The sequence below is a fragment of the Hyla sarda genome, chromosome 3 (genome assembly GCF_029499605.1).
Source record: "Hyla sarda isolate aHylSar1 chromosome 3, aHylSar1.hap1, whole genome shotgun sequence".
Lineage (NCBI taxonomy): Eukaryota > Metazoa > Chordata > Amphibia > Anura > Hylidae > Hyla > Hyla sarda.
Genome location: NC_079191.1, coordinates 93,554,408 through 93,576,517, shown reverse-complemented (window position 1 = coordinate 93,576,517; position 22,110 = coordinate 93,554,408). Strand labels below are relative to the sequence as shown.

At 42.1% G+C, this 22,110-nt stretch overlaps 1 protein-coding gene across 3 annotated transcripts in view; it reads right to left on the bottom strand.

Moving 5' to 3' along the window:
- Positions 1-22,110, bottom strand: part of NGEF (neuronal guanine nucleotide exchange factor) — a 251,721-nt gene that overhangs the window by 6,722 nt on the left and 222,889 nt on the right. For all 3 annotated transcript variants that reach the window (XM_056564624.1, XM_056564626.1, XM_056564625.1), the window contains 6 exons: positions 20,950-21,024; positions 17,357-17,446; positions 15,149-15,312; positions 14,005-14,160; positions 12,249-12,328; positions 128-232 (listed from right to left, as the gene is read on the bottom strand). In XM_056564624.1, coding sequence (XP_056420599.1) covers positions 128-232; positions 12,249-12,328; positions 14,005-14,160; positions 15,149-15,312; positions 17,357-17,446; positions 20,950-21,024 — 670 coding nt within the window. The remainder of the gene's footprint in view (positions 1-127; positions 233-12,248; positions 12,329-14,004; positions 14,161-15,148; positions 15,313-17,356; positions 17,447-20,949; positions 21,025-22,110) is intronic.

Genomic DNA, 22,110 nt, shown 5'->3' with positions numbered 1-22,110 from the left:
AGAAAAGCCATTCAGTCTGCCGGCCTGACACAGGTATTCTGCTCTTGAAATCTGTCAAAGTCTTATTGGCAATCTCACAATGCACATGTCCATTGGGACCCAAGCCTGTCACTTGTGGAACACATACCATCATCCGTTTTGTCCAGGACATTGAGCAGGTCTGCCAGATCGAGAGACAGCTCATCCGGCTCCTGGGAAATGTAAGGGTGAACGCACTGCATCTGCGGACAGTCTTTAGGGAGACAAAAGTTTAAAGAGTTTATTTTAGAATATGAAATCTTATAATTACAGTATAAGAAAATTACATGAAGGGAGAGGTTTTGTATTTTTTATATTTTTTTAAAGAGTATCAGTCATCAAACCATATTTTCTAAACTTAAAGGGCAACTGTAGTGCAAGACTTTTATATATTCCTGTGCCCGGGCCTCAATAATAAACAAAACAAACTTTAACTCACCTTCCTACATTCCCCGACCTCACGGTCCAGCGGTGCGAACCTCATTCAACTTCCTGGGGATGGGGACGCCGCAGAGCCGTCGGTGTATCACTGGCCGCAGCGATGTCCCACTGTCATGTAAGGAGCTCTGGCCGGCTTCTTACATGACAGTGGGCTCAGCCTATCATCGGCCGGGGCAGGACATCGCTAGCGGCCGGTGATACGCCAATGGCTCTCCGGCGTCCCCGTCCCCAGGAAGTGGAATGAGGTTAGCACTGCTGGACTGTGAGGCCTGTACCGGACCAACGGGGGAACATAGGAAGGTGAGTTAAAGTTTATTTTGTTTATTTTTGAGGCCCGGGCACAGGAATATATAAAAGTCTTGTACTACAGTTGTCCTTTAACTCAGATTATATTACCTAACTACTCCTAACACCCCTCCTGCCCTTAAAATTAGTTTTTTGAGCTTTAAAAAAAGCTCTGTGTCACACCTTTCCCCTTGCTCACATTGTGTGAGATCCCGGCAGGAGAAAGTGGGCGCTCCCTAGCAGACGCAATGTCACTGAAGCCTGCTAGAGCTGTGCCTCGCCATGCTCCACGCACATTTTCTGAGTTTGGTCCCAGCTAGGCTGGGAGGAGACCAAACTAACTGTTTGATTTACGCAGGGAACAGAACTGAGCCACCTAGTGGCCGTTTTTTTAATCACAATAAAAACATACAAAGGTTGAGAATTTTAATAGCAAGTTAATAGCAAAGTTCCTTATAATTACATAAGGAACAATATATTAAAAGTTTAGTTTGATGACAGGTACTTTTTAAACAAAATATACCAGGCTTAATACTTCTGTAACACAATAACATTAAGAACATAAGGAGAGGTGGTCCTTGTAGGACAGAGTGGTGTTGTCTGGGGATTCGAAAAACAGCACCACTGTTGCACATTGATTTGCTTAGAACTGCAGCTGTAGTCCTAGTCACTACAGTAGGGACCGGGCCCATCCCATGCACCAGAATGCATGAAAAGAGTACCCCTTTAATAAATGAATGAAGGAAGGAAGGGGTACTCTTCATTTTTTTTTCTTCAAATCACATGTGGCAGAAAGTTTAACAGATTTGTAAATTACTTCTATTAAAGAATCTATTCCAGTACTTATCAGCTACTGTATGCCCCACAGGAAGTTGAGTTGTTTTTTCTGTCTGACCACAGTGCTCTCTGCTGACACCTCTTTTCGTATCAGGAACTGTCCAGAGTAGGAGCAAATCCCCATAGCAAACCTATCCTGCTCTGGACAGTTCCTGACATGGACAGAGGTGTCAGCAGAGAGCGCTGTGGTCAGACTGGAAAGAACAAATCAACTTCCTGTGGAGCAAAAAGATTTTTTAATAGAAGTAATGTACAAATCTGTTTAACTTTCTGGCACCAATTAATTAGAATTTTTTTTTTCCAGTGGAGTACCCCTTTAATTCATTTAAACTTCTGACAGATTCCCTTGAAAATACTCTTAGAATATTATTTTGTAAATTGAAATTCAGAATCTAATTTATAAACAAAACGCCTTATACGCTATTTGCTGTATTCGCTTCCATGATGCACACTCTATTCATCAGGACTAGTCAAGGAGAGTAGTCCCAAAGTGGCACACCCTAACAGTCGGTTCAGAGCTAGCACTGCTGCAGCAAGACACTGCCTATGACAGTCTGCTCCCCTAAATAGGGAAGGAGGGGTACAGGGCAGGCCAGACAGGTGCTGATTGGGGGGGACTCATTTATTAGGGGGGGGGGGGGGGACAGACAGGGCGATCTGTCACAAAGACCAGACGGTGTGTTGTTTCATGGAGAACTGAACCGAACAGCGCAAAAGCAGAAGAAAAAGTTCAAATTCGCTGCTTTTTGGTCACATCACATTCCAAAAAAAAATTAATAAAAACAGTGATTAAAAAGTCACATATACGCTAAAGTAGTACAACACCCCCCCCCCCCCCCCCCCCTATAGATCATGGTGCAAAAAAAGGGCCCTCATACATATATATGGAAAAATGAGAAAGTTATAAAGGGTCAGGATAGGGTGATTTTAAACATACTTATTTTGTAACGTGTAAGTTTAAAGAGGTTTTTTTTAAAAGCAGTACAATAAGGCTAGGTTCACATCACGATTTAACCATCTGATAATCGGACGAAATCGGATTGCAAAAAATCGTATACAGTCGTATGTAAAAATGACTTTGCCATCCGATTTTAAAATAGTGTCCAAAAATCGTACAGATGAAAATTCCATCCGATTTTCAATAAAAATGTTATCCTGTTTTTATAATTAATAAGTATGCCAATGGCAATAAAGCTTTATATATTTGAAGTGTATGTGTTTTGAAGTCTACTGCTCATGCGTACAAACAAATCGTGTGCATGATAGAATCGCACAGTCACATGATTACATGCAATTTACATAGACATCAGTAATAAAAAAATCGGACACGATTTCCATTTGACTATGAATCTGGACGAAAAATCGTGGTCAACCACGATTTTACCTCCGACCTTAAATCCTGCAAAATCGGATGCGGATCAAAACTGATGCATTTGTTGTCTATCATTAATCAATGGATACGACTTGGCATGCAGATTTGTACGATTTCAAAGTAAAAAATCGTGAGAAGAAGTAGGATGGTAAAACGGAATGTGAATGCCCCCTAATAAAATGCATGTTAACATTTTAATCGTGTTGACTGACAGAAAAAGAAAACATATCATTTTTATGTAAGTGAACACCGTGAAAACAAAACCCTCCAAAATTTTTCTTTTCAATTTACCAATACAAATATTTGTTTTTTTGTTTTGTCGTTATTGTAAAATGAGTGCTGTCATTACAAACTACAATTAGTCATGTCTGACCGCTGCAGGCACAGTGAGTTAGCTTGGGTGCTGTCAGATACAGAACCGATGACCTGCCTCTGACACCAGCAATACCGCAAGTGTGAGCAGACAGCAGCATCAGAACAAGGGTAATCAGCCAGACCAGAAAACCCCTTTGAAAGGGTACTCCGCACCTAGACATGTAATCCCCTATCCAAAGGAAAGGGCATAAGATCTCTGATTGTGGCTGTCTCGCTGCTGGGGACCCCTGCAATCTTGGCTGCGGCACCCTACACATCCGATACACGGATTGAACACTCTGTGCTTGTGACCTCACGGCCCGCCCCACATGTGATGTCACAGCCACGCCCCCTCAATTCAACTCTATAGGAGGGGGCGTGACAGCCGTCCCCTCCCATAGACTTGCATTGAGGGGCATGGCCGTGACGTCACGGGCAAAGTGCAGCCGTGATGTCACGAGCCTCCAGTGCTGAACCCGATGCTCTAAACGTGTGCCAGGTGCAGCATGGAGATCCTTTGGATAGGGGATAAGATGTCTAGTGGCGGAGTACCCCTTTAAGGTTACTGTATGCCGTATCACTGTATCTGTAATATGGCAGACAATGATAACAATTGCAGCACAAAATGAAGAAACGGCTTCCCATATGTACTGCACGCGAGGCTCTGAGAACAGATTTTTTTTTCTTACTGGGGGTACAGAAGACAAATTAGGTTTGCATTTTGATTCATTTTTAGGTGGCCAAGCAATGAAGTTGCACTGGACACCTATTTTTTTGCTCAGATTATTATTTTTATTATTACCGTATATTCTCGAGTATAAGCCGACCCGAATATAAGTCGAGGCCCCTAATTTCACCCCAAAATTCCAGGAAGAGTTATTGACTCGAGTATAAGCCTAGGGTGGGAAATACATCATCCCCCCTGTCATCATCCAGACCCCGTCATTAACACCCTCATCATCATTATCGCCTGTCATCATCCCCCCTTCATCATCACCGCCTGTCATCATCCCCCCTTCATCATCACCGCCTGTCATCATCCCCTTGTCATCATCCCACCCCCCCCTTCATCATTCCCCTGTCAGCATCCCACACCCCCCTTCATCATCCCCCTGTCATCATCCCTCACCCCCCCTTCATCATCCCCTTGTCATTATACCACCCCCCCTTCATCATCCCCTTGTCATCATCCCACCCCCCCCTTCATCATCCCCTTGTCATCATCCCACCCCCCTTCATCATCCCCTTGTCATCATCCCACACCCCCTTCATCATCCCCTTGTCATCATCCCCACCCCCCTTCATCATCCCACACCCCCCCTTCATCATCCCACACCCCCCCTTCATCATCCCCCTGTCATCATCCCACACCCCCCCTTCATCATCCCCCTGTCATAATCCCTCCCCCTTCATCATCCCCTTGTCATCATCCCACACCCCCCCCTTCATTATCCCCTTGTCATCATCACCACATGTCATCAGCCCCCCCCCCCCCCACCTTCATCATCACCGCTTGTCAATGTCTGATGCAGTGGTCTTCAACCTGCGGACCTCCAGAGGTTTCAAAACTACAACTCCCAGCAAGCCCGGGCAGCCATCGGCTGTCCGGGCTTGCTGGGAGTTGTAGTTTTGAAACCTCTGGAGGTCCGCAGGTTGAAGACCACTGCGGTCTTCGACATCATCCAGCCCCCCCCCCTCACCCCCTTTAGTTCTGTACTCACCTCCGCTCGGCGGGACGTTAGGGTGCGCTGGTCCGGTGCTGCAGGACTGTCCGATGGGGAGGTCGTCCGGCGCTTCGAGCCCGGAATAGAGGCGTTGCCTTGATGACGACGCAGAGAGACGTTGGTAATGAAGTCCCTCTGCGTCTACGTCAAGGCAACGTGACTATTCCGGGGCCGATGGCTGCCCGGGCTTGCTGGGAGTTGTAGTTTTGAAACATCTGGAGGTCCGCAGGTTGAAGACCACTGAGGGCGGAGAGTTCACTCGATTATAAGCCAAGGGGGGGGGGGTGTTTTCAGCACGATTTTTCGTGCTGAAAACACCCCCATCGGCTTATACTCGAGTATATACGGTATTATTATTCTGCCGCAAATTTCAAATTCTTATATCTGCTGGACTGTAACTCCAAAACTCATGAGACTTTGCACAGTGGTAGACCCATGAGCTTTGCATAATCTTATGTAATATAAAGGTCATTGGTCACATGGTAAGGCCGCCATCTTGGTTTTTGTGGCAATTCTGCACAATATTCAAAAATCTTCTTCTTTGGAACCACTAAAGCTACAGGTATATTATTTGCTGTATGAGTCAGATTTGTTCATTATAAGACTCTTGGTCACATGGTTTAGCCGCCATGTTAAATTGCGCAATATTGTACAAGCATCTTCTCTGAAACCGTTTTTTTAGAATAACTTATAATTTGGCAGACATGTTCATGGATACCTCCTGTACCAAGGTTGTTAAAGCTGGTTCATGTGCATAATAAATATGGCCACCGCTTGGCAGTAACATTTAGATAGCATTAAAGGGGTATTCCAGGCAAAAACTTTTTTTTATATATCAACTGGCTCCGGAAAGTTAAACAGATTTGCTAGTTATTAGCTTCTGAAGTTTTCTGTCTAACTGCTCAATGATGATGTCACGTCCCGGGAGCTGTGCATGATGGGAGAATATCCCCATAGGAACTGCACAGCTCCCGAGACGTGAGTCATCAGAGAGCAGTTAGACAGAAAACAACAACTCAACTTCAGAAGCGAATAACTATTGGAAGGATTAAAGGGGTATTCCAGGAAAAAACTTTTTTATATAAATCAACTGGCTCCAGAAAGTTAAACAGATTTGTAAATTACTTCTATTAAAAAATCTTAATCCTTTCAGTACTTATGAGCTTCTGAAGTTAGGGTTGTTCTTTTCTGTCTAAGTGCTCTCTGATGACACCTGTCTCGGGAACCGCCCAGTTTAGAAGCAAATTCCCATAGCAAACCTCTCCTAAACTGGGCGGTTCCCAAGACACGTGTCATCAGAGATTACAACCTAAACTTCAGAAGCTCATAAGTACTGAAAGGATTAAGATTTTTTAATAGAAGTAATTTACAAATCTGTTTAACTTTCTGGAGCCAGTTGATATAAAAAAAAAAAGTTTTTCCCTGGATAACCCCTTTAAGATTTTTTAATAGAAGTAATTTACAAATCTGTTTAACTTTCCGGAGCCAGTTGATATATAAAAAAAAAGTTTTGGCCTGGAATACCCTTTTAATAATGATATGCAGTTTTGTTAAATGTGTATAATATGTACACTGTTAATCTAAAGTTATATTTCTTTGCCCAATGGTAGATTACTCACATTTTGTACCACAATTGGCCACCATATTTGGCAGCCATATTGGATTGTGTAACATTCTGCATACGTGGTTTTCTGAAATTACTGGTCAGAACAATTTGAAAATTAGTACAAAGATTTGTGATTACTTTCTGGACCATATTTGATCATCAGATTTGTCGGCCATATTGGATTGCGCAATATTCTGTAAGCATAGTTTTTTCTTAAATTACTAGGAAGAACAATGTAAAAATTAGCACACGTTTGTCATCACTTTCTTTACCACTAGTGATCACCAGATTTGGCAGCCATATTGGATTGTGCAATATTCTGCACACTTAGTTTTTGCTGAAATTGCTGGTCAGAACCGTGCAAAAATTTGCGCACATGTTTGTCATCACTTTCTGAACCACGGTTGATCACCAGATTTGGCAGCCATATTGGATTGCGCAATATTCTGCATACATAGTTTTCTCTGTAATTACTGGTCAGAACAATGTGAAAATTAGCACACATGTTCATGATAACTTTCTGTACCACATATGATCACATGGTTTGGCCGCCATAATGGGTGATAGGAGAAAATGTCCCCCATAATTTATTATAACATAAAGGTCATGAGCTGGCAGCCATCTTGTTTTAGGTGACAATATTTAGCTCCATATGTAAACACCTGTCTTTCTGAAACCATTACAGATGTACAAACAGTTGTGTATAGTGACACTGTGATCTAGACTCATACATGTTCGTTTCACGTTATGGTTTGGCAGGCCTATAAAATTCTGTAAATATCAAGAAAAATGTATATTATTTCTATGTGGTTTATTCATATGCCTGCAATTGCCTCACTGTTACATTAAAAGTCATAAAATGTTGCCGAAAGGTAGAGCCCTGTGGTATTCATATTCTGTTGTAACATAAAGGTCACAGGTCACATGGTCAGGCAGCCATCTTGGTTTGTTTGCCAAGATTTTGCACAATAGTCAAACCTCCATTTCTGCAACTGCTAACGATATAGATGTATAAATTGTTCTATATGGTTAAACTGTCATTATGTTAACTATTTGTTCATCACAAGTCTTTTGATCACATGGTATGTCCACCATGTTGTATTGCACAATTTTCTATAAACATCTTCTTTGAAACCATTTATTAGAATCATTCATATTTTGGCATAAATGTCCTGTACCATGTTTGTTATAGCTGGTTCATTTGCATAATCAATATGGCCACTGCAAGCCAATCCCTGCAAGCCAATAAGCCACTGTATTAAAATGTCTGTAATATGCTCACTGTTATTTACAAAATTAGGCTCAATGGTAAAGTGCTATACAGTGGTCCCTCAACATACGATGGTAATTCGTTCCAAACGACCCATCGTTTGTCGAATTCATCGTATGTTGAGGGATCCGTGCAATGTAAAGTATAGGAAGTTATACTCACCTGTCCCCGTCGCTCCGGACCAGGTCCTCACCGCTCCCGATGCTGTCCCAGGGGCTCCCGATGCTGTCCCGCTGCTCCGGTGTCTTCTTCGCGATCCTCCGGTGTCTTGCGCATCTTCTGCAGGGTCCGGGCCTCGCTTTCTGGTGACGTTATTACGCTGCGTAGTGACGTAATAACGATGCCGGAAAGCGAGGCCCGGACCCTGGAGAAGATGCGCAAGACACCGGAGGATCGCGAAGTGGACCCGGAGCAGCGGGAATAGGTAAGCGAACCTGCCAGGGATGCTTAAACTGCTATCCGACAGCAGCTTAAGCATTTTGCGCTGTCGGATAGCAGTTAATGCGATGGCCCCGACATATAAAAGCATCGTATGTCGATGCTGACATCGACATGCAATGGCCTCTGAGAGGCCATCGTATGTCGATTTTATCATATGTCGGGGCCATCGTAGGTCGGGGGGTTACTGTATTGTGCTCGGTCATTCTTACATAAAGGTCCTAGATCAGATGATCTGACAGCCATCTTGTTTTAGGTTACAATATTCAGTGCCATATGCAAAGATCTGCCACTTTCTAAACATTAAAGTTATTTGTCCATATTAGATCATATGTAATAGCCACATAGTGTGCTGACAAATTGTAAGGAAGAGGTTAACATGTTTAGTTTTTCTCAGTGTTCAGTGTCTTATCAGGAAGTGTCAGAGGTTTTATGACTTTACTTCTCTGACCTCTGATCTGTTTATGAAACCATCTGCAGTTGTAGACTTCCACAATGAGATACTAAGCAAAACAAGAGTAAGGGTATATTCCCACTGTGGAATTGTGCGAGCGGAGATTCTGTCAGGCGAATTATCTTCGGCGCTAGGACCGCGGGGCACTGCGCTGTCACCATTGACGGCTATGCAGTACTTGCGGAATTCCACGCAAAGAATGAACATGTTCTTTCTTTGCGCAGAACAATTTCAGCGGCGGAATTGTCCCCACTGAAATTCCGCTGTGTGAACGGGTCTCGTGGAAGACTGATGGGAATGTTCATTGGGCAGAATTCTACTCGCAGCATTCTGCTCACGGAATTCAGTGGAATTCCGCAGTGTGAACATACCCTAAGACAATCAATCACGTTTGGCAGCCATATAGGATTGCACAATATTCTACACACTTCTCTTCTCAATATTCTTCTCTCAAAACGTTTGTTAGAACAACTTATAATTTGGCGGAAATGTTCATGGTAACCTCCTATACCAAGGTTGTTAAAGCTGGCTAATTTGCATAATCAATATGGCCACCGCTCGCCAATAATATTTAGATATGATTAATAATAATATACTTTTTAAATGTGTGTAATATGTAGATTGTTAATCTAAAAATATGTTTCTTTGCAGTGGTAGAGTACTCACTTTCTGCCACAATTGATCACCAGATTTGGCGGCCACATTAGATTGCGCAATATGCTGCATACATAGTTTTCTCTAAAATTACTGGTAAGAACAATGTGAAAATAAGCACACATGTTCGTAATCACGTTCTATACCACATGTGATCACATGATTTGGCGGCAGTATAGGATTGCGCAATATTCTGCAAACACAATTTTCTATTAAATTACTGGTCACACATGTTCGCGAACACTTTATGTACCACAATTGATCACCAGATTTGGCAGCCATATTGGATTGCACAATATCCTGCAAACATAATTTTCTTTGAAATTGCTGGTCAGAACAATGGGAAAATGAGCACGCGTTTGTGATTACTTTCTGTATCACCATGGATCACATGGTGTGGCTGCCATATTGGATTGCACAATATTCTGCAAACTTAGTTTTCTCTTAAGATAATGGTAAGAACAATGTGAATATAAGCACACACGTCCACGATCCCTTTCTCCACCATCAGGAGTCACAGCGATCGTGTGCTATATCCCAGCTCTGCGGCTTGGCCACCTGTATTGCTGCTTGCAGCTATATTTTTTAACCTAATTTTGCCACTGCCATTTTAACAGTGCCCGGCCTTGCCACAGCAATGACTTACTTAAAGGGGTACTCCGCCCCCAGGATAGGGGATAAAGATAGGGGATAAGATGTCTAGGGGCGGAGTACCCCTTTAAGCAAGTGATTGAGCAGACACTACCTTGTGCCAAGACGGTAACCAGAAGGAACTGGGTAACATTGAAATGGATTAGCCTGGCTACTTTTAAAAAGATCAACATTTGCAGACAACCTTTAACATTATAAAAAATAGTTAGGACTGGCAGGACTGGGCAGGCTTCATTGCCCATTCTTTACAATACAGAGTCATCACACTTATGCCTTCTGAGGTTGAAATCATCAACCCTGAGAGTAAAGCATATATCTTAATAGTGGAGGCCTATCTGTATCTCCTTGCCTGACAAACTAACCCTTAATTCCTTCCTGTAATAGCATTTTCTGTGTTCCTTGCCCAAGGCTAGTATCTGGCAGCCTTCCACTCATCTATCTCACATTTATGCAGATGATTCTTCATATCTAGTATTATGTTTAATCAAAATCTTGTTGGGTTATTTTTATTTTTTGTGATCGGTTATCTGGCAAGAAAATGCACTCAGAAATCTGAATGCAATGAAAATATGACAGTATGTATCATAAAACTGTCACAACCCAGGATTGAGACGGGCGAGTCCTGATGTCATTGATAATTGGGTCAAACAGTGATGGATGAAGAACTGCAGGTGAGAGGATGATACCGGCGGTGTAATACGGCGCCACAAGAACTCATTAAAATGTGACATTGTCATTTTGAGCTATATCTCTCCCCGAACAAATATCTTATCTGTAGTGCTTTCCTTTTTTCATCCAGTTGCTGAGAATGAAAATACTTCACGTAGCCTGGTCTGACGTGGCAAAATTATTTTATTAAGACAGTTAACTATAACCTATATACTGGGGCTGAAATTTCATGTATAATAATGTTTAATAATGATTTTACATATTATTCCACATGGCATTCCACATACATGTCACATTTGTTCCTAACTCTTGGATAAACTTTTTTTTTTTTCATTAAACACACATTTCATAAATAAGTTCTAAATTTGCCCATACAAATTAAAGTTGTCTGAACTCTTCAATTTTGTATGGGGGATCAGGAGAGAGAAAAGTCTGTGAAATAAATGTTTACCCAATAGGTACCTGAACAATAAGGCCAGGCTGCCACTGACCTGGATCGCAATAGATGGGACTGCCGGGTGCCTCAAGTTGCTTTCAATGCTCTATCTTTTACCCCAAAGGATTAAATGGGGCCGGCGATGGACCCATGGACTATGCGGCATGAATTTTTTGGTTCAAATAAACATGTATGTAGCATTTTTTGATCAAGTGTAATGAAGAAAACTGTGTCCCTTTAGCCAAATGTGACCCTCCGCACAAGGACACAGTTTTCTGCTTTCACCAGCACCTGCCAAATGGAAAATGCTAGATGAGTAGGAATAATGCCTTAAAATTTTATTTGCCAATCATTCCATAAGAAATAGACCCTAATGATAAGTGACTGGTTGGACCTTAAGAGTAACAGAACCTCAGACCATTAAAGATCCTTCAATAGCCTAACCTTTAAAAGGGACCTATATATGCTGTCACATGGTCACTGCTGGATGGATGTGTCACAACAACCAGGGTGTGTGTGTGTTTCACCACAGAACAGGTTATTTCACCATTGGGGAGTCGCCTCATTCCACTGGGTAGATGCCTTATTAAGGAATGTATGACTATGGCCCCATGTTGTGGCTACCCAACTGTAGTCAAATCTACACATGGTAGCCAATTGCCACATGATTTTGCTGGCCCTCACATATGGACATGGTTTTATCCTCATGTAGCAACGGACACAGGAAGGCAATGTTTGCAGGAGTAGAATGCTGTGTCTCTAGTGTAAAGTCTATGGAGAGCCAGTGAGTAGTGGACTGGGTAGAATGGTTTTGCTGTGTGTCCAGTGCCATTTAGAATGGTCCTGGTAAAAACAAATAGGGTCACTGCCTGTGTAGGTAGAGCTACAGGTACAGGTAAAAGGCTGTTTCCTTCTTTAGATACAAATTATACATTGTGTCGCTGTATCTGTTCTAAGCCCACTGTGCCTACCTCTCAACACTAATCCTTCACAAAACACAACAGTTTTCATAACCTTACATTTATCATTTATAACTTACCAAATACCCTGGCGGTGATGGAAACAAATTTTGTTCTTCGATTTGGAACTAGAGCAGTCATCCAGCGCTTCATTTCATTTCTGAAAATCACAATTTATATCACACATGTGTATACAGAATATAAATTCCAGGGAAATAATAATTTATTTTGTTTGGCAAAACCATAGTAGAAGACATAAGACAAGCAACTATTCATTATTATAGCCAGTCTATCTATCAAAATCTTTCTATATGTAAAACTCCATGAACCTGTTCTAGAATTACTGTTAAATAAGATCTGCCAGCAGGAAAACACAGGTGTTTATAAGTCAGGGGTCAAGTCCTGGAAAAAAAGTGGGAACTCACCCAAGATTTCCACTCAAAAGCTGCTTCTGCAGGACTCCTGCTAATGGGAACACGAGGATTATTGATAAAAAAAAAAACAGTCTTAGAGGCAATGCGCAAATTTGGTGACAAATGGAGAGACTTGAGCCAGCACAGGACAATAGAATTTATTTGATACAACGGACGACGCGTTTCGGCACACAAAGTGCCTTCCTCAGGTCCAAAACATACAGTGCAATCACTTTAGGTGGTAGAATGCAAGGGTGCACTTGTGGGGTTCCTGTGAGGTGTGGTGCTGGCGAATGTGTCGTCCGTTGTGTCAACTGTGCCGAAATGCATTGTCCATTGTGTCAAATAAATTCTATTGTCCTGTGCTGGCTTGAGTTTCTCCATTTGTGACCAAATTTGTGCAGTGCCTCTAAGACCGTTTTTTTCTCTATATTCCTCGATTTGCCAAAACTGTCCTTTGCGCAAGGGTCAGGTCCCGGTCAGAGTGCGGCAGCCATAACCTACCAACACCTTACACATACCAGCCTACTGTGAGCAGTGACCCCGGGACACCCAGGATCAAGGTTTGCTACCAGATCTGGTGAGTATATCACTTGGGTGTGGGGGAGGGTCACACTAAGTCGGTATATGTAAGCGAAGGGAGCACCTCCTGTCCTTTTCTCTCGTACATCGCTAATGGGAACAGTGTTTCTGCTGTGTTAAAAGTGCAGGAACTCCATTCCCATGCATTCCTGCAGGACTTTGAGTACTGTAATAACCCCATGACTAGATATGGCTAGTCATCAGGATTCCAGGCCTACCTTTCTTTCTTTCTTTTTTTTTTTTTTTTTTTTTTTTTTATAGCTCCATAATCCTTTTCTGTGCTGAGATATAAACCTTTTTTTTATTATGCAAATAGTTCAATGCCCATGGGGTGTTCCCTAATATGAAATGCACCCAGGTAAGACCAGCCATTGTCTTCTATATCAAGTGGCTGTCACATAAACAGGGTAGGCAGATGTAAGTGGGCCAATAGATGGTGATAAAGAGGACATGGGCTGGACTTACATGGGCTCTTGCCATGCAGAGAAACACCCCCTAGGCTTTTGTGCCTCATTTGCATGCTAACATAGGTATATATTTCAGGGCTGAAAAGGACAATGGAAATAAGAAACTTATGCCCAGAATTCTGATGACCAACTCTATCTAGCCATGGGCGTATTTACATCCATGTTTTCCTGCTGAGACTTTAATTCCTCATCATACAAGAAAAGTCCCAATATGTGACACTGTCAGGGTCTGTATGTGGAAATGATGGGATTGAACTGAAATCAACATTGAAGATGGGAAGTCATGTTATGAGAGAATGTCTATGCCAAATTCAGTTGTGGTTTAATAACATGGAGAAGGCTCAATGATCTGTAAGTAGGAGCAATGTACTCACTGGGACGAGGCCTTTAACATATAAGTGAATTCCCTTTCATGTGCATTTTCCAGGAGTTTCAGAATGAAAACATTAGCCAGGGACTGTCCTTGGTCTTCAAGCTCCTCTACACGCAGGAGGCCCCGTGTAGCCACATCAAATACCTGATACCGGTCCCTGGATTTCAATAAAAAATGTGAAATGTAATACAGCAGAATCTCTAGTTGGTATTACAATATATTATAACATAAATACATTCATAGTGCAGTCATATTGGGTCAGTAATATTTAAGGACCATTGATATTAGACAATCTCCTGCAGATCATTAAAAAGTAATAGCATACTGTGACCCTAAATGGCTGTGTTAAAACATTACATTTTTCTGAGCATGAAGTGAATCCAAAATGTAAAAAAAGAAAGACTGATCCTGTACTCCATATTTGTATCCATTTCCATATTTGCCTCATAAAATTGCATCAAAACTGTCACACAAAAAAATCAGCTTTATGGGATTGTAGTCTAACACTAAAAACATTTGGTTGTACAATGATCATTTCTTTTAGCTTATCTATTACTGCAAATGTAAAGTAGCAAGTAGGCTTCATGTAGCAATACCATCTCACATGGTCCCTACTCACAAGTATCTATTAGAACAATATGTATAAGGATCTCCAACACTAACACATTTTATTTTACTGATACTTTTCATAATAAGCCACCACTACTCTTAAAGGGGTACTCCACCCCTAGACATCTTATCCCCTATCCAAAGGATAGGGGATAAGATGTCTGACCCCGCAATCTCCCTGCTGCTCCTGGCGTTTGTTTAGAGCCATCATGCCCCCTCCCATAGACTTGCATTGAGAGGGCGTGGCCATGACGTCATGGGCGGGGTGTGACCGTGACATCACGAGCCTCTGCCCTGCATCACCAGTCATTTGGCATGGAGCAAATTTCGCTCCGTGCACCGGATGTCTGGGTTGTCGCAGCCAAGATTGCAAGGGTCCCCAGCAATGGGACCCCAACGATCAGACATCTTGTCTCCTATCCTTTGGTAAGCAGACCACTATATGTGTGGTTCTAGACTTGTGACCACTATCATGGTTCCCTGACCCTCTTCTACTTTTAGTCCGATTTGTCTCCACTCCATCATGTTCTACTCACCCAGGCAGACGTTTACACAGGAGGAGCAGATCATTGAACAGAAAGAGATATACAGAGCGAAATAGTTTTTTAGTGCGGAGAGTGCGAGAAGTGCGCGGGCCAGACATCTGCTGCAGTTCTCCCTGCTTCAACAACCAACGTGAGTGAGAGATGATTGGCACGGACTGTCAAGAAACAGAAGAGACATTTCATGGAGAAGACTACAAAGAAAAGAACCTTTAGATACATGGCTAAAGGAATTCAATTTTAGGTAGAACAAAAAACTTACAGCTGACTAACTTTTCCTTTTTTTTAGTTATAACATGTCAATGTCAGTTATAATGATAAATGATGGAGGTTATAATGATAAATAACAATTGTGTGAATGTTTACAAAATTACATAGGATTTTCTTCTAAATATTAGTAGTTTCTATTAAAGATAAACCTGTAGATATAGTTTATATTCAGAAATGTCATATATTTATCTATTTCTGGAGAACTGGGACACAACCATTATGGCTACATGTTCCATTCCAAACAGGTTTTGACATAAAGGGGTATTCCCATGTTCTAAAGGGATGGCATATTGCTATGATATGCCACCTCTTTATGATCTATGAGGGTCTGACCATTGGATTCCTACACACTGATTGTGAAAATTAAGAGGACACAGCATTGATGTAGCACTGTATCCTCTTAAAGGTGTACTCTAGTACTAGACATCTTATCCCCCGCGATCTCCTGCCCAGCACCTCTGTAATCCACATGCCGGATTACTGTGAACCACAGCCTGAAGCTATGGCTGATATACCCCCTACATATATTTCTATGGAATATTCAGAGGTACATGAACAATGTATCTCCATCTCCCATAGACATGAATTGGGGGGGGGGGGGGTCAAACACGGCCGCTCGTAACCCTAGCACAGACGGTATTCTAAACATAAATGTTCAGAACGCGGGAATGCTGGGCCCGAGATTGCGGGGGTCCCAGTGGTTGGACCCCTGCGATTAGATGTATGGATAGGAGATACTCTAGGATGTCTAATACCATAGTACCTCTTTAACTTCTTTCCCCAATGCACACAGTGTGGTCATATTCTAGCGAATGTAGGTTGCCACAGTTTAGTGCACAGCATTGCCCCCAGCCACCTGCATTTGATAGAATGTGGCTACACTGCAGTTCTATGCACGGCCAAATGGCCAGGGAGACTGTGCAAAGGGTAAGCAGTTAAGAGGATACAGTGGTACTGTGGTAGCAGGGTGTGATGTGGGCAGATGTTGTTACCTTATGGGCAGATGGCATTAACCCCTTGTATTCGTGACGCCAGGGCATGGTTTAGCCTAAAACCACCCCAAGGTATACCGCTGGATCCTGGGCTAGGCACGGGGGCAATAATGACTCTGATGCCAAGTTACGGACGATGGTAGCTTTACTGAGGGTAGACAGTTGGTAAAGTCTATACAGTTCAGCCAGGGCCCAAGGAGGTGACCAGTGACGCAGAGACCTTAAGGGCTTGCTGGGACTTGTTTTAGGACTGGACAACTGAATGCAGACCACGCTAACTTGACATGACAGGGACTGACTTGACTCATAAAGCTGTGACTTTAGCTAACTTGACTTGACTGTGGCTGCAGGACTTGACTTTGAGGCCTCCAACACTCTGGACACACACACTAGGCACGACTGCACTGGACCTCAGCTTAGCAGAAGAGCAGAGCTCAAAGAGAGAGAGGCACCACCCAGGGCTTATATGGGGGAGACTAGCAGGGAGCCCATAGGTCACTCTTGGGATCACCTGGTCACTGGTACCTCCTGGGTAACAATCACATGACATAACTCTTAAAGATACAACACATTTTATAATACAATACACTGCAGAACATATGTACAAGGGGGAAACAGGTGCAAAGGGCTGCCTGACAGGACAGCAAGGGTATGGGGTGACATCTCCCATACTGGGCCACCACACTACATTAATTCTGTGTCCCTTTTATTTTCACAATCAGTGAGGGCCCCAGAGATCAGTCCGACTCCGACTCCTCTTAGCCCTAAGTAATCACCCTATGAGATGAGAAGACTCTTAAGTTCCCTGGACTCCAGTGCAGTAAAATCAATCAAACTAAACAGTTTTACCATAAACAATGTACCTTTTTCTTTTCTGGTTGCTGTTAATGTATATTCTGGATGGAATGTTCAAGTAAAATAATATTAAACACTGGCATACCTTGATCTTAAATTCAAGTGTCTTCTCTATGCTGATGAGCTGCTCGGTACGACTCATCTTCCTGACTCCATCATTACAGGCCTGCACCAGCTACATAGCAAAAAAGAAAGCAAGAAGACTTATACAACAAGCTAATACCATATATACTTCAAAGTGCTGGACAACAAATAGAAGAAATTAACATGTGGATAGATAAATAGAATCTGGCCACCAAACTCACTAGGGGCTTCCAGTGTACATTGTCACTAGGTCCTCAACAAATACAGAGAGACTAATTTCACATCTGCTGTAATAAGAAATAAAGAAAAATTTATTTATACTAAACTAGCTGAGTACCCGGCGCTGCCCGGTTTTTCCTACCTTATCCTTGTGGGGGAAAAGCAACAAAGGAGGAAGCTTTTGTCCTCATATCCCGTCCCAAAATCCTGACCCATTATCCCCTCCTCATATCCCGACCCCAAATCCCCTCCTCATATTACAACCTCATATCCTGTCCTCCTATTTTGTTCTCATATCCCGTCCCCATATCCCATACCCATATCCCATACCCATATCCCGACCTCATATCCCGTCCCCATAGCTAATCCTCATTTCTAATCCTCACATACGTCCTCAGGTGGGGCTGCGTTGTGGAAAAGATATTGTAAGCTGAAAATAAAAGGTGTGTGGCTTAACATGTGGGCATGTCTTTGTCAGATGGGGTGTGGCTTACCAGCCGGACTGACACATTCACCAGGAGAAACAGAGTGGAGCTTGTGGAGTAAGGCGCCAGAAGTCCTATATACTTGCATGGGACTTGAAACAGAAAATCCATCCCTCACATATGGGGGCAGGTAAGGGGCTAATTTAACTATTATATATTTTTATTTGACATATAAGTAACATGTGACCAAGTATTATCGAAATATCTCCAGCTGTTTGGAAATTATGCAGTAACATAAATTTCTCATAGACTTATATGGGACTTTAAATTAAAAAAAAAAAAACGATCCTGGCAAATGGGGGTGGGTAAGGGTTAAATTACATATCCTATGTTTGTTGTTGACATATAAGTAACATGTGTGCCAAGTTTCATGTTAATATCTTTAGCGGTTTGGACGTGATGCCGGAACATACACACATTGGCCCAGATTTATCAAACTGTGTGAGAGAAAAAGTGGAGGGATTTTCCCACAACAACCAATCACAGCTCTGACAACAAGCTGTGGTAAAGTGAAACCTGAGCTGTGATTGGTTGCTGTAAGAAAATCCCTCCACTTTTTCTCTCACACAGTTTGATATATCTCCCCAATTGAGTTTTATATATATAGATAAATAATGCACATACATGTAGTAACATGTAAATAGGTGGTGCTCACACTTCCTAATATACAGTGAGTAAGGTGCTGTGCACATCTCTCCAGTACAGTTCATTAACACCTGTACTGAGGAAAAGTTGGCCAGTTGCCCATAGCAACCAATCAGATCACTTGTTTAATTTTTCAGAAGTACTTAAAAAAATTAAAGAAGCAATGTGATTGGTTGCTATGGGCAACTGGTTGAATTTCCTCTGCAGAAGTTTTGATGAATCTCCCCCAGTACGTCTAATTTGGTCAAAAAAGGAGAATAGACCTCGACGCCAGCCCCTGTCCACTTATTTTTTCCGCTATGCTCAATTGCATATGACTACACCCCTTGGATTGACAAAGGGGCGTGAGGTGGTTAATAAGAGGAGATGAACTGGCTAACTGGCTCTTGCTGCTCTGGGGGACCCCCCTGGGCACAAAAAGACAAATCTTGGAGCTGGAAAGGTCTTTAAAGAGAAAAAGATAACTACCTGCATGAGGGTAACATGTAAACTATCTAAGTGTCACAATCAGATGTGCCAGACGACAGTTACAGCTCGGCTATTACTGTACATGTCTAATATAAAAGCTGCGCCATTCAGGCCATAGCTCTCCATACATAACGCAAATACTGCAATTAAGGGGTCTTTACTGCAAAGATAAATAGGTCGAAACTGATGCAATAAACATAATTCCAATGTGAAAGCATTTCTACAAATGTATAAATGTATGTGCTGCTTGTTTAGCCTTGCTGTTCTTGTTTACGACAAATTTACGACATCAGCTGGGATGGTCAGCCATGCTCAGTTCAACTTGTTAGGCTCTTTCACACTGCTCCGGCAAATTCGGCTGTCAAACTCCCTCTTTTTATTTATTTTTTTGCATTTTGCCGGCCGTAATTTTGCCAGAGCATACCGGCAAATGACAGGTCCGGATGGACCCCATTGTATTCAATAGCAGCCATTATTTTTTGGAAAGAAAAGCCGGAGAAAAAGACGGTGCAAGCACTATTTTTTCTCTGGCTTTTCTCGATCCTAAAATAACGGACTTCACACCGCCAGAGACAGCCGTCAGTGTGAATGTAGCCTTAGTCTCCACTGTATATGCAAGCAAGGGAGATTGTGGGAAAGTGTCAACCACAGTGTCAAACTTCGGAAAAGAGACCAGGAAGCGATCAGACTCATGGGGGAGAAGAACAGTACAGGGATGTAGGGCATTTTACCTAATAAAGCCCCAGCCCACTTGCACTTCTTTAAATATATATATATGTGGTAGTCATCTGATTTTACCAACTTTGCTATCAACTTGGCTTTGTGGGAAAAAAAGGGGTACTCCACTGCTCAGCGTTTGGAACAAGCTGTTCCGAACGCTGGAGCCTGCGCCGTGAGCTCGTGATGTCACGCACTCTCCCATAGACTTGCATTGAGGGGGCGGGGCGTGATGTCATGAAGGGGTGGGGTTATGACGTCTTGAGCTCCAGGCACCAGCTCCAGCGTTCGGAACAGTTTGTTTCAAACGCTGAGCAGCAGAGTACCCCTTTAAAGACTGATCCTCAGGGCTGTGCATAAAAAGGGTTTATTTATTTTAAAAAAAAAAAACTGTCCATATAGATTTCAAATGTTCAGTGTCTCTACCTAGACAGTCTAAATGGATAGGATGGATTCAAATAAATCTCTTTATCCAACTGTGGCCCCCAAGATCTGCCAACACTTGCCAAGTCCCCCTACTTTTGATGTTAAACTAGTGTTTTAATGTGAGAAATCAGATGGACATGCGTTTTTGACTAGTGTCATGGTTCTGACACGCAACCTGACAGCCAAGTATTGTCAGATGGTCAGGGGGGCTGTTGTCCATATAACCCCCCTCCGATCATATGCGTTAGTTTTCTAAAAATATTAACAAGTAATAATAACAATGAATAGTAACAATACCAACAATGTAAAATGAATGCTGGGAAATAAAAATCAATGCAGTTATTCACACAAATCAGCTGCTCATTGTTCCAATACAATCCACAGCCACTTCACTTCTGGGTTTCTATTTGGCCCAAGTAGTGACCTATTATTTCGGCTGTTCTATTTATAATGCTCTTTCGCCACTAGGAGCTATTTTTTCATTATGAGTCACAGATTATAGCACAAAACTTTGGGTCTGAAACTTTTATTAACTGTGTTAAAAAAAAAAATATATATATATATATATATATATATATATATATACCGTATATATATATATATATATCCTCTGCAATTTTTATATGGTCCTTACTTTCTCCAGCTCCCGATGTGCTTGTAGTGCTGTTGTCTCTCGCTCTGACCCCTCCTCCACCTTAGTCAGAATATTCTGCCAAGAAAAGAGTCACACAGACACAAATGTTAACCAAAATTTTCGTGAATAAAAGCTTTTATGGGACCAGTTTACTCTTTATATGGTATCACTGTTGGTTAGCTCAGCTCCATATTTTGCATTTGTTTTTTTCAACATACAATGGGGCAAAAAAGTGTTTAGTAAGACACCAATTGTGCAAGTTCTCCCACTGAAAAAAAATGAGAGAGGCCTGTAATTTTCATCATAGGTAAAGGTCTGATTTTTTAAGAATTTTATTTGCAAATTATGGTGGAAAAATAAGTATTTGGTCAATAACAAAAAGTTTATCTCAATACTTTGTTATATCCCTTTTGTTGGCATTGAGGTCAAACACTGTTGCTGGGGTGAGATCTTGAGTGGAGCCCCAGATCGAGGGAGATTATCAGTGGTCTTGTATGTCTTCCATTTTCTAATAATTGCTCCCACAGTTGATTTCTTCACACCAAGCTGCTTGCCTATTGCAGATTCAGTCTTCCCAGCCTGGTGCAGATCTACAATTTTGTTTCTCGTGTGCTTCGACAGCTCTTTGGTCTTGGCCATAGTGGAGTTTGGAGTGTGACTGTTTGAGGTAGTGGACATGTGTCTTTTATACTGATAACAAGGTCAAACAGGTGCCATTAATACAGGTAACAAGTGAAGGACAGATGAGACTCTTAAAGAAGAAGTCACAGGTCTGTGAGAGCCAGAAATCTTGCTTGTTTGTAGGTGACCAAATACTTATTTTCCACCATAATTTGCATATAAATTCTTTAAAAATCAGACAATGTGATTTTAGGGATTTTTTTTTTCTCATTATGTCTCTCATAGTTGAGGTATTCCTATGATGATAATTACAGGCCTCTCTCATCTTTTTAAGTGGAAGAACTTGCACAATTGATGGCTGACTAAATACTTTTTTGCCCTACTGTGCATATGTCATTGACATTCAGACATTACTCTAGCCATGGGCAGCCTGGTATCAGCTGAATCGGGCTGCTACGATGCCAGACAAAGGCCATGGAGAAGAGTATCTTATTTGAACAAAATTTTGACATGTCACAAGTTTTATTGGTAGGTGTCCGG